The 13,807-nt window shown below is 44.2% G+C and overlaps 1 protein-coding gene across 1 annotated transcript in view; it reads left to right on the top strand.

Moving 5' to 3' along the window:
* The first annotated feature begins 5,094 nt into the window (after positions 1 to 5,094).
* The window catches only part of ITPKB (inositol-trisphosphate 3-kinase B), a 111,934-nt gene continuing 103,221 nt past the window's right edge, over positions 5,095 to 13,807 (top strand). The window contains exon 1 of the mRNA XM_074222828.1: positions 5,095 to 6,642. Coding sequence (XP_074078929.1) covers positions 5,179 to 6,642 — 1,464 coding nt within the window. The 5' untranslated portion in view covers positions 5,095 to 5,178. The remainder of the gene's footprint in view (positions 6,643 to 13,807) is intronic.

Below are 13,807 nucleotides of genomic sequence, written 5' to 3'. Positions count from 1 at the left end.
ATTTCCAGATCGGTGTTACTGGGTGAACTGATAAAACTTCTAGACCCCTTGGTGATTTGAGTAACTTGCAGACACCCTGGAAGCCCAAACTGGAACAGTCAGACTCTCTTATCCTACCTATCTTAATTGCAGTACTTAATAATTAACTACTGGGTTGAGGAGTATTGGCCCTAAGAAAGGGCAGTTAGGTGGTGAAGTGAATAGAGTGCCAGTCCTCCAGTCAGGGAGACTCATCTTCCCCAATGCAAATCTAGCCTCAGAGACTTACTGTGTGACCCTGGACAAGTCACTTTAGCCTGTTTACCTTGGTTTCTTCATCTGTAAAATGGATTGGAGAATGAAATGATAAAATAGTCTAGTATCTTTGCCAAGAATACCCTAAAAGGAGTCTCAAAGAATCAGACATGACTGAAAAATGACTAAAATTGCAACAGCTCTTAAAAACTATGTTTCATCAGAGTTATAGGCCTGGGACAAGAGTCATCAGTGGGTTATCTGGTGTTAAGGGAGAGCTTCAATTGTTGAAAGGTTCCACTCTAAAAGCTCATAGAGTCTGAGTCACGGTTCATTTGCCTTTAGAAGTATAGAAGAGGTTGTTTCTGCTCAGCTTTCATAAGTCATCAGCTTGGCATGGGAGTATTCTTGGTGAGGGAGATTTTGGAATGTAGAAGCTAAACCAGCAAGAATATGAGGGGAGCCCTACACAGTTTACATGCTGACTCCAGTTGTAAAGTGCTGATGTAGATTTTCCTGCATCTCCTCTGTGATAGACACCAGGAAAGGAACATCACCTGGGGCTTTTGTTTGTGTGGTCAGAGCTAGTCATGAGTTACTGAACTTATTTGATGTTTTGTCTTCTTAGGGAATGAGGGGAATAAAATTGAGGCTAGTTAGGTGGCATTATGAATAGAACTCTTGCAGTTAAGAAGAACTGAATTTAGATTCTGTACTTGAAATTTACTTGCCTTATTTGGTGTGACCCTGAGCAAGTCATGTTACTTTTCTCAGGCTCAGTTTCCTCATCTGTCAAATGGAACTAACAGCTATAGCATTTACCTCAGAGGATTATTGTATCAAGTGAGCTTTGTAATCTTTTAAACACCATGTGCTATTTTTATTATTTTTGTGATTGCAGTCACAATGCCAACCTTTTTATCAGTGTCTCCTAGGTTAGTTGGGCTCTTCTATCCAGGCCATTTGCAATGAGATTTCTGGGACTGGATTTGGGGGAAAGGGTCAGAATTTCTGATTTCTACACCATAGCACCAGGAGGTGAGATTAGAGTTGGGGACATTCTTGCCCTTCTCCCCAACTTCAGCAATGCACTTCAACAGGCAAATGACTGAATGTCTTCCAGGCTAGTGTGGCTGACCCAAAGGAAATATTACAGCTGAAAAGTAGTCACAATATAAAAAAAGGGATCATGAGTTTCTAAGGGATATGTTGGCCAGTTCTGACATCTTGGCATGAGAGTTTGCACAAGGCTGTTTCAGACTGGGAAGGTTACTTTACTCAGTTAAATGGGATTGTTACATAAACAAGTAAGGCTTTGGTTTGGTGCATACAAAGTCAAAATTTCCATCTGAATTTTAGTTAATAGGAATGTTAAGGCCTCTTGAGCCTCGGGATTTATGAAACTCCAGGTTTTTGCAGCTGTGTTTTCCCTATGTCTACCAAAGGCTGTAGTTATAGACTTAAGGAATTATGCAAAACACAGTTGTACAGAGTTTGATCAGTTTAGAATCTCCCATCCAGCAGTATTTCTTTTAAGTTCTCCCTTTTCTTCCTAATTTCTGGAGGAGAGGACTGGAAAAATGACAGGGATAAGGAGAGACAGGAGATAGAGGAAGGGGCCTCAGACTCACTAATGAGGACTAAATTCAGCAGTTATACTTTTTCTTAAAAATAAATTTAAGAAAATGAAATGCAAAAAAAATTGCTAAAGTGGCATTTGCCATACACGTACTTATTTATGGTGGAATGCACTCAAAAGTGTACATTTATTTTTACACATGAACAATTGCACTTCATGTAGGGGACGGGTGGCAGCCTCCTCCCCGGCCCTCAGAAATACTTACTCTCCATAGACACTGTATTTCCTGATGTGTAATTAAAACAAAACTCCAAACAGTCCTGCAATTTCGAGGCTGAACTGTATCCCTCCCCTGCCTTTGTGTGTTTCTGCGTCGGCCCCAGGACTTCAGCTTTAGTACAAATGCTAAGGAAGGGCTCCGGGATCCACTCTGCTCCAAAAGCTCACCTCGGCCTTGCAGTTCTAAAATTTAAAATATTTTCAAAAAGTTAAGAGTCAAACCTCTATCAGTGGTGGAAAATGGATCGTATATCTTTAACCCGCAGAGGTTGAAAGGTTTTTTTTTTTTTTTTTTTTTTGGTTAGCTAACAATGGAAACTTTTTTTTAAGTGTTTCCCTCCCGGTCCTGCCAAGCAATAGAAAAAAAAAAAAAGAAAGAAAAGAAAAGAAACTTGTTCCGCTGAGTTCAACCCCAGACAGGCTCACAACTTCCTTCCTGCTTTCCTCCCCCTTAGTCCCCCCGCCTTTCTCCCTCCTCCCTCCCCAACTTTTTTTTTTACTCGCACATTGAACAAACACATCCAAGTGACTGCCAAGCTGAAACTTGACAAGGGGTTATCTCTACTCGGGAGAAGGGGGCGCGGGGCTGGCCAGGAGAAGCCGCCTCCCCTAGGGTTCCTGCCCGTTTTTGCACAACACTCGGGAGGCTGCTTTCTCTGTGTCCCCCCTCGTCCTCTTTTTTCCCCCCGTGTGTATGTGTGTGTGTCTCTCAGATCTTGATCTGGATGAAGAAACGGTTCGGGGGAGCATTTTCTTTTTAAAAAAAAAGACATCCCAGCCCTGTGGGGCTCAGCGTCCTAGCAGTGGGGATGTAGTCTGAAGAGGACCAAGTCGACTAAGAAATATCCCAGGTAAGAGTTGGAGGCTTTTAAATCTCTCTTTTCTTGTCTTTTCCCGCGGTTCCTTCCCTGTGCAGCCCCGACTGCTCGCTAAGTGGATCAAGGGGTGGGAGAAAGGGGCCGGGGCGGGAAGGGGGGATCATCCAGCTTTGGAGAGTAGACTATTTGCAAGAGAAGCGGGTGGCCGGGAGCCCCAGAAGGGAGACTCAGATTTCAGTGTGTTCTCCGGCTTGCCTTCCGGGCTGCTCAGTCGGTGCTCTTCTTTTTCTCTGGCTGCACGGAGAGTGAGCCCTTGGGTTTCCCCTTGCATGGGTTGGCGCCAGCGACCGGGGACACCCCGATTGCTCCCGGGAGAGGCGGTGCAGGATTTGCAAATCAGGTTGCCGGGGATGCGAGCTGGAAACTGGAACCGGCTCCTCCACTTTCACCTCCTCTTGCTGGCTCTTAGCTTTCTGGGTTCATGCACTGGCTGGCAGGGAAGGTTTGCTGAAGTTCACATCCAAAGGGGGCTTGGGAAATTTCGCAAAGCCCCCCTGTTGCAACTGGGAGGAAGGTACCACGGACTGTCAAAGCCCAGACTCCGCCTTGGCGTTATTGCATCGGTGAATGGGGAGTTTCATTAAAGTGGGACACCCGCGCCCTGGGACACCACAGACACAACCTCCTCCTCCTCCTCCTCCTCCTCTCCTCCTCCTCCTCCCTCTCCCTCTCCCCGCTCTCCTTCCTTCTCTTCCTCCCTCCTCCTGCATCTCCTCCTCCTCCTCCCCCTCCTCCTGGGTGCACCGGGAAGGATATCCACACGTACTAATGCACACACGTGCACACCCCTCCACGGGAGTGGGAGGCATCAACAGTGAAGCCGATAGTCCCGGGCCGGGCAGTCTAGCACACACAATTGCTTCAAAAGAAGCAAGGTCAATACAAAGAGGTATATGTAGAAACTACGTGAAAAGTGTGTGTGTGTGTGTGTGTGTGTGTGTGTGTGCGCGCGCGCGGACCCCAGTGCTGATGGAGGAGAGACAATTCTTTTAGACCAGTTGGGGGTGTTATGTGGTAGGGGTTATGTGACAACAGGCCCTGGTTCAAAGTGCCGTGACATTGTAGACATGAGGAGACAGCTGAGGGAACCCTCTGAGACAGATTCATTGGAAAATCAAATTAACTTCAGACTCACACCGGGCCCTTATTTATTTAGAAGTCCGGAGCACAAAGAGAGACATAGGGAGTAGAGGTTCAATCCATTTTTCCAGGATGCCTGGGTGGAGTTGGGGGGGGGGGGAGATCTGAAAGGCAAAAGTAGGGAAAGTCTGGGGACTTAGCACAGCATGGTGGTGCTGAGGTCGAATGTGATGGCAGATGCTCCCTGTCCTCACGAGAACATACGGGTCAGACTCTATAGAATGACCAGGATCCGGATAGTGGACCCAGCAGGGAGGGCACCCAGCACCTGGGCGGCAAAGCCTGGATGACATATAATGCACGAGCCTAGAAGATCTGGAGTGGGATTAGAATTTGTGGTTGGAAGAGACCTCAGAGGTCCCCAGAGATCTGGGAGTGCCCAGTCCCTGCTTTTTGTTAAGGTAACGGTGGGCAGCATCCCCTTGGCTCAGGAGGCCAGCCGCGGGATCTCTGTAGGCCCGCATGCTGCCCCCTCCACCTCCCCTGGCTGCACAGGCGGAGCTGCCCCGACCTTCCCTGGGCTCTGCCCGCCGCGGCAGACCTCCCCTCGGCCCGCTCCTCTCGGGTCCTGACTTCTCTCCCTCTGCCTCCACAGCGGATCGGGCTGTTTATGGAGCTTTGGGCCGGGGCCGAGCCCGCCGCCCTGCCCCCATCCTGTTGCCGAGGCGATGGTGCCCCGGCTCCGCGGAGGACAGCGGCCGCCGGGCCTCCGGGGCTGAGCCCGGAGGGGAAGGAGGAGGAGGGGACGGCGGGGCCGGAGCGGCGGCCGGGCCGGGGAGCGCGGCCGGACCCAGTACTATGGCCGTGTGTTGCTACGCGCTGAACAGCCTGGTGATGAGGAGCAGCAGCAAGAAGGGGGCGAGCGGAGGGGCGGCCCCGCCGCCGGGGAGACCCGCGCCCGGCCCGGCCCGGGGCGCCTCCTTCCTCCCTGCTCCGGCCGGCCGGGCCGGGCGCGGGCTGGACGGCGCGGGCAGCCCGGGCCGGGCGCCCCGTCCGGGGAGGGTCGGGCAGCCGGCCCCGGGCAGCCCCTGCGCGGGCGGCCCGGAGGGGGCCCAGAAGAGGCTGAGGATGCTGGAGCGCGAGCTGCAGAACGTGCAGGTGAACCGGAAGGTGGGCATGTTCGAGGCGCACATCCAGGCGCAGAGCTGTGCCAGGCAGGCGGCGCGGAGCCCCCGGCTGGGCAGGGCCCGCAGCAGCAGCCAGCCCCCCGGCGGGGCCCCCCCGGAGGCCGCCCGGATCGAGGAGAGGAGGGCGAGATCCTGGGGAGAGCAATGCGTGGAGCCCCCGGCCCACGCGGGGGGCGAGGAGGGCGGCTCCGCCGCTCCCCGCCAGCCTGAGGGCGGGGGGCTCGCCCTCGGGCCGGCGGAACCCGGGACCTGGAGCCTGGCACGTGGGGCACAGGATTCCCCATCTGGGGTGGGGATGGAGAAGGGGTCTCCTGCGGGGCGAGCCTGTGGGCCATTCACCACTAAGAAGACCCTCTCTAGAGAAGCCGGCTCAGCTGGGGCTAAAGAAGCAGAAAGGAGGGGCTCGCCGGGCAGGGAGACCCCCTATGGGGTTCCCTCCCAGGAGACCTCTGCCTGGATGGGGAGAGGGTTTGCCTCATTTGGCCTGAGTGCTCGGGAGAACCAAGTGCACAGAGAAGGGGTAGCCTGGGGCAGTGGGACACCTGCGGCTCAAGAGAAGGGCAGGGTGGGGGGCACGAAGGCTCTGGAGAAGGCGGAGAAAGACACTCTTTCTGGACCTGTGCAGGGACCCGTCCTGCTGGACCACCTGTCTTTGGATATGCAAAGCTCTGAGGCTAAGGGTTGCACCCGGGCAGCCAGAGAGCACAGCCCGACAACCCCGGTGGGACCCCAGAAGAAGGGGTCCCTGGTAGTTTTAGTGCAGAGGCCAGACTCTGAGCAAGGGGAGAAGGCAGGGACTAAGTCACTTGGAATTTCAGGCACGGCTGTGCATCTGGGGAAGGTGGAGGTGGAGGTGGAGCCCCAGTCAGGAATTCTTCGTGGCTGCATGCAAGATGCTTTGCCTTGCAGAGATCCAGTAGAAAAGGAGAAAGGGTCTCAGGGTTCTCCCAAGAACAGTTTGGGTGTGCAGCTCAAAAGCTTGGTGACTTGTCCTGGCCCCATGGAGGAGGCTGGCAGAACCCGTGCAGACCCTGCTAAAGTGGTACAATCAGATGGGACTTCAGAGAGGAAGCAGCCACAGGAACAGTCAGAGAACCGTCAGGGTGAAGAGCTGATCCCTGGATCAGAGAGGAAGCCTTCCCTGAGGGACGTCTGCTGTCCCAGCAACATCCCTGCAGTCATCATCACAGATATGGGTGCCCTGGAGGATGGGGGCTTGGAGGAAGCTCAGGGAAGCTCTCAGGGAATCATGCCTTTGAGAAAGCTGTCTTCCTCTTCTGCCTCTTCCACTGGTTTCTCCTCATCCTATGATGATTCCGAGGAGGACATTTCCAGTGATCCAGAGCGCTCTTTGGACCCCAACTCAGCTTTCCTTCATACGCTGGATCAGCAGAAACCAAGAGTGGTAAGTTTTCATGGGAATGATTTTCCACCAACTGAATGTCTTGAGCCCAAACTTTTTAGGGTTGACCTTAAACCCCATTTTCCTTTCCTGTTTATCAAATTTATGAAGTTTTAGGTCTGTTTTCATAGAAGTCATTACTAGTTTTGTTTTTTTGGGGGGGTATCCCAGAGAGAGAATCTTCTGGGTCTAATATACTCTATTATGGCTAAAAGAGAATGATTTAACTGCTACTGGTATTTGTATGTAAATAGGTATATAATGTATATTGTACATATAATATACATGATATATGTATACTTGCATGAACATGGCTATGTATTTATACACACGTTTGCATCGATAGACATTGTTTTTACATAAATATATTTGCATTGTGTCTTATATACATAATTCAAAATATGCATCACATTCAAATTATATTGGATATGTTATACATTCATTTTGTATGTATTCACAATGAATACATGTACATTAAATATACATTATAGATGAATGTGTGTATATGCACACACTCATATATATGTTTGAACTAGGTATACATGATGGCATATTTCCTAGGAAAGTATCCTATTCATGAACTGTCACTGCAGACAAGCTAATTTATCTTCAAGGAAAGAGTCAGAGTGAGTTGGAGGTAAATTTTGCCTAATTAGGCAGAATATCTGAATTTGTGATTCATTTAGGTGGGAAAGAAACTTAGAAGAATTTGATTCTCTTAGCTTGGCTTCTGCTGATGCTTCTGTTGAAGCAAATGGCCCTGATACTGAGTCAGGGCCTGTAAAAAGTTTTTCATATTGGTTATATAGCTACTCTTAAGCTTTCCTTTTGGTAAATGAACCCATCTTAGTAAGTTTGAATGAAGCACCCCTTCCTATCATCAGGGCAGGAGGCTATGGAGCAGTTTGAGCTACAAAGGCAAGTGAAAATCATGTTCTACTTGAAGCAGGAGGCTCATTTTTGCATTAAGATTCATTTTTTTTTCATTAACTAGAGAGTCTGTATTAAACTTCTTTGCCCTGAAGTAAGATACAGAGAGGCTGCTGTCCAGGAATGGATATGGCTTTCAGTCCACTGGTATTACTTTTAAGATAATTTTTCATGTTTGTGTCTTTTGATTCATTTCCAAGACATCTTATACAGATGGTGTCACTGGACATACGTTTTAGTTTTATGGCATGGTTAATATCATCCCTACCCTGTTTTTACTCTTAGTAATAGCAAAACGTCTTGCAGAACACGTAAGAGTGCAAGTTAGTACTTCAGAGAGTGTCTGGACTTTCTCTTGGCTCTTCCAAAAAGTGTGCAGTGGTTTATGGCTGGATCTGATAGTTTAGGAAGGGGTTAGAATAGTTAGAATCTTTCAGTGCTTTCTGCTCAGGTATTGCAGAACTGTTAGACTTTCATCCTTGAAAGCCCAGCATTATTCAATTTAACTAGCACATTTTACTGAGGCTCTGGGAGCTTTTATCTCTCTCTCTTCCACCTCATTGCAACATTCTGAATGAATTACTATGGCATATCCTTCACCTCCCACTCCCCCTCCACCTGAGAAAAATCACAGACTCAGGCATTTCGCAGTATTTGTCCTCATATAATTCGTTTTTCTGTTTCCAGTGTGGAGGCAAATATATATGCAAAATTTCACCCTGAATCAGACTGGCATTTTGTGAAAAGGAAAGGGCTCTGAGCAAGTCGCACCTGCAGCTGGGGATAATATTGCCAGCATTGCAGGAAGGTTGCTACACCTGAATGGGAGGAGGTGAAGAGCCATGGAAAATGCTTCTCACCAAAGGTGTGGTCTAGATTTCTGCATCTTCCACCAGGCAATTAGAGACTTAATAAGTAGGAGACTGGCCTCCTCTTTCTCAAGGTTTATTGTCTAACCCTGAAGCACATAGAATCCATTTGGCTGCCTTACAGTGCTCAAATTTATAGTCCCCTATCCTCTGTCTCTATGAGGATGGATTTAGCACCTTCAACAGACTGGGGTTTTGAATGCACTTTGTATACTCTGATGACATATTTTTATTTATGTTTTTTTAAACATCAAGTGTTATTCTTCAAGTTAATATCCCCCCCTTTTAACAAAGCAATTAATAGTCTTTTTAAGTTTATATAAAAAATTTGAAAAACACTTTATACATATTATCTCATTTGATCTTTATAACAATTTCAGAAGCAGGTTTGCTTATCATCTTCATTTACAGATAAGGAAACTGAGGCACAAAGAGATTTTTTTTTAAAGGGTCATGTTTTCCTAACTTTAGGTCTACCATGCCATCTAACTGCCTAACCATCCTTATCTGATGATATGTACAATATCTCTGCCATAAGGGTTATATAGAATTCTCCTCTTTTCTCTGGGACCGAGACTGGTCACTGTAATTAATAGGACCAGTATTTTGAAAGAGACATCATCAGGAGTCAGGGTGAAGAGATTCTTGAATGCTATAGGTTCAAATATTTTTTAAAAATATTATAAAGAGAGTAGAAAACTGAGGATCCCAAGAGTTCTTAAGTGGCTTGCTCAAATCAGCTACTTGGACCAATAGTAGGAATCAGGTCCATCTAGAAGTCTGCGATTCTTACACAATCTAGATCTCCACCTCCAAACAAGTTTTGAGATGTTTGTCCCTGTAGTGTTTAGACACCCACAGGAATGAAAGAGAAAAAGCTTTCCCCCTCTCCCAGCTCCACATTCATCGAGTCATGTGAGAAAGATGTATTTTTTTCTTGGGGGGGAGAGATAACTAGTTGGAAATTATGACATTCTAGGGACATCAGAGCATTGTGTTCTTATACAATAAGCTAAGGTTTTTTTCCATTGACTACAGGTTATTATTTTGAAACTGTTGTCTACATAATACTAAAAGATCTTATCATTTAGTTCCATGTCCATCTTGGATATTGGTGTTTTTTTTTTCTACTAAAACAGCTGGATTGACTGCATTTTTTGATGGAAGTTCCTATATCATGGCTAATGAGAATTCTTAAATTTTCCTTGTGCCTTTATTCTAAATGTGTCTCTGGATTGTACTACTGTCATTTTTATATTACAACTTCCTTCCCCACTCTTCAGGATCAAACCTTCCCTCCCCCCACAAAAAGAGGCAGTAACATTCCTTTCATAGGTGATGCTGGAAAGGAAAAGCTTGGACATTGAAGTTAAAAACCTCATTCAGAACTCCTTCTTCAAAGATGTTTGTTGGAGAGCTGTGTTCAAACCTATTTTGAAAGTTAGAGATTAACTTAAGGCTATATTTGTAATTGGAAACTTTCCTTAATTTAATTCAACAAATATGATCAAGTATGTACTATACTCAGAACTCTTTGCTATATATTGAGAGAGATACAAAGTTTAGATAAGACACACAGTCCCTGCTTTTATGAAGCCATCCATGAGTGAAGTACAGAATCAAACATAAATTCAAATCAACTAGTCACCCAGTGCCAGGTACCATGTTAACTATTGGGGCTACAGATAGAAAAATGAAAAATTTCTTTCTCTCAAGAAGCTCATTCTGTCAATAACCACTATGTAATGTTATACAATAAGTGTGTGAAAGCATTACAAAGAAAAGTCTTATGAGGGATCTGAAGAGTACAATCCTTAACAATCAGGGAGATTAGGCAAGGCATCATGGTGGTGTCATTTGAGTTGAGCTTCAAAGGATGAATAGGAGGGATTAAATAGGGGAATTCAGAAGGGCAGGGAGGATGGACCAGACACAGGAAATAGCAAGATCAATGCTATGGAGATAGATACAGGAGAGAAGGGCATGTCTGTGGGGCTGTGGGGTTGGGGAAGGAAGTATTGGTAAGGAATCAGAAAGGAGTCCATTTTGACAAGAGCATAGAATTTATTAAGGGAATAAAAAGTGATATGTAAGGCACCATAGTGTGGATATCCTTGACAGAAAATCATATGAGCGTCATTTTTACTTGGCAAAATTAGGAACTATTGAAGAATTCTGAGCAGAAGTATGGTTCTTAGACCAATATTGGTTGAATGGAGTTGGGAAGATCTGTTTTAAGAGACCATTGCCAGAGTTGAAGTGAGAGGTAATGAGTGTCTATTTTAGGGTACTTGCAATAGGAATAGAGAAGAGAGAATAAATGTGAAAGATTTGGGGGGGATGAATCAACAGGTCTCATTAACTGAGAGGATATTCTTACAGGGTAAGAAGAACCCACAGATAATCTTGACGTTACAAATCTGGGAGAATGAAGAGATAGTAGTGCTACAGACAGGAATAGTGAAGCTGAACAGAGGAGCAGGTTAACCATGAAGATAATACTCCCAGGTTTTTGACATATTAAATTTGAGGAGCTTATGAGTTGAAAAGAAAAATGGGACTGGGTCCTTCTGAGACTTATAGCATATGGTATAGAATTAGCATTAAAATATGACTTCAAAATATTGTAGAACTTTACATTTTAAAATTTATTTATATTTTTAATGAAATTTAAGTTTTTAAAAAATTTATTTATTTATTTTGAATTTTACAATTTTCCCCCTAATCTCACTTTCCTCCCCCAGTCCACAGAAGGCAGTCTGTTATATTTACATTGTTTCCATGCTAAACATTTACCTAAGTTGAATGTGATGAGAGAGAACTCATAGCACTTTATATTTTAAAGGAGTGATATCCATCTTCAGAAATGACTTTTGGATAAATTGTCAAGCATTCTTCTCAAAAAGGTTGTGACTGAGACAGAACTGGGAGTGGCTTTAGGAAAAACCTGAGTTCAAATCTGATCTCATACACTTACTGGCTATGTGATCTTGGGTTATGTGATCTGTTTGACTCAGTTTTCTCAATTGTAAAATGGAAATAATAATAGAAACTAACTCCCAGGCTTTTTGTGAGAATCAAATGAGATGGTATTTGTAAAATGTTTGGTGCATTTAAGGTGCCATATAAATGCTAGCTTCTTTCTTCTTTTCTTTTTCTTCTTCTTTGAATGTTAATTGAATGGCTAAGGGGGTAGAAGGAAGGAAATTTTAGTTTCTATCTATTTAGTAAAAGCTTTAATGACTCTACCACAAATACATGTTTTCCTGTTTTGTTTTGGTTTCTTTTAGTGTGGCAGGGAGAGGTATTCCCCAGGCTCCTCCTTTTGGTCTACATAAATCCTGAACCTTATAGAAGACCTTCATCTATCCAGGAGAGGGTTGGTTTAAATAACCTTTAAGATCTCTGTAGCATTTAGAGTTTATTAAATCTTCTTGAGAAATATCTTTTAGGTGCATATTTGTAGCTATTTAGTTTGGAATAGATAGATAATTATGACTTTTGATAGTGCATACTTGTCAAATTTTAGTTAAGATTAGTTCTGTCTAGTTGTTTGGAGTGTTTATATTCATAGGCCTATCAATACCATTGCTTTACCATACTGTATTTTGACAGATTTCAACCTGGTCACCTACAATAATTTGTTAAATATTTAGTGAGATGGGCTTTGACACTTTGAGAAACAGAAGTGTATTGTTATAGACTAGCAACTGTTGATTCAGAATAACTCAGTAAATTTTTAAAACTTTAAAGTTTTCAACCTACATCTGCTAAGTGCCTACTATATGCCAAATCTGTTAGTGCTGGGGGAATACATAGACAAAAAGGAAACTCTCCCTGCCCTCAAGAAGTTTACATTCTACTAGGGAGAAGTAAATGAATATCAAACATATATCGATTACTTTCAAGAGTGAAAGTAATATAATAGATGAGGGGAGTCAACAAAAGAGGTGTGCTGGGAGCTAGGGATTCTAGAAGGTAGAGGTGAGGAGGGTATTACAGACATGGAATACATGTCTAGATAAGAGGAGATTCTGTTTCTTGGGAATATTGAAGTTTGAATGGAAGATGGGACTTAGGACTTGTAAGTTTTGTGTTTTCGGTTTTTTCATTCTGAATTTCAAGGCATGCTTTGCTTTATGCAGTACATTAAAAAAAAGGATAGGGATTGGAACAGTGATTTCATTGAGAATTCCCAGATGAAGGAGAAAGTTCTCTTCTAATGCAAGATGGTACCTTCTCTTTAACTTATGGGTTTAGAGAATTGTCTAGAGAACAAGTCTAGGGATTTGTTCAGGGTCTAACGGCTAGTGTGCATTTGAGGCAGACTTGAACCTAGGATATCCTGACATGGAGGCTAGCTCTCTAACCACTAGAACACCTTCTCATTAAAAAAATTGTAATTGAAATATAATTTTTGAAAAGTGAATACTAATTTTATAAGTTTGCTTTTATTCCCCCTCACACACACACACACACAGTGAAGAACCATTTTTTGTGATGCTGTCTCATTCTGTGCAGATTTTTGTGTTATAGGTTTTCTTAAGATAGGGTCACTTATGTTCAGGGATATGTCAAGCTGTCAAGTGAGGTGACCTAAATAAAAAACTAACCTTGAGGCTTTGTCTGCAATATGTGGCTGGAGGATAATTGAGACTGAAACCTCAAACTGTAACCCTTGTGGCCATGATTTTCCACCCATCTGATCAACACTGTTCATTTGCATATTGTTATGTTAGGCTATCTGGATATCTGAATTAGAAAAGTCTCTTGTCCCAATCATGCTGCTTTATGGTTGGGGGTTACCAATAGACTTGTCTTCAAACTGCAATTGGACTGATTGATTTTTTCTAATAGCTATACTGCTTTGCATTGTGAAAGTCTTGGGTTTTATAGTGACCTGAATTCAAAACCTATCTCTGACATTGCATGTCCTAGGAACAAGTCACTTAACCCCTATAAATCTCTTTAAAATGAGTACCTGCTGTACCTATCTCCAGGTTTACTGTAAGACTGAAATGAAATAAACTACGTAAAATGCTTTGTCAACCTTTAAGCCAGTTTATAAATGTCAACTGTCATAATTACTGCAACACATGAGGACAAAAACCTGGATCACATAGCACATCATATATCGTCATTCTTTGTATTTGTAGTTCTACTGTTTTGGAACATAATATGCACTTAATAAATACTCATCAATTGTGATTACTGGACTTCCTTCAGTTTCCTCATCTTGCCAGGATAGGCAGAGACTTACTAGGGAGTAGGTGAGATTAAAGTCTGGCTGTTAAATGATTTTGTCTCCTCACTTGAAAGGCACTACAGAGACTTTTTAGTATTACTAGGCAATCAGTCTTTGGTGTTTT

This window comes from Macrotis lagotis, chromosome 2, assembly GCF_037893015.1.
Source record: "Macrotis lagotis isolate mMagLag1 chromosome 2, bilby.v1.9.chrom.fasta, whole genome shotgun sequence".
NCBI classification, from domain to species: domain Eukaryota; kingdom Metazoa; phylum Chordata; class Mammalia; order Peramelemorphia; family Peramelidae; genus Macrotis; species Macrotis lagotis.
Note: the sequence above shows the minus strand (reverse complement) of the source record. Positions and strands in the feature narration are given on the sequence as shown.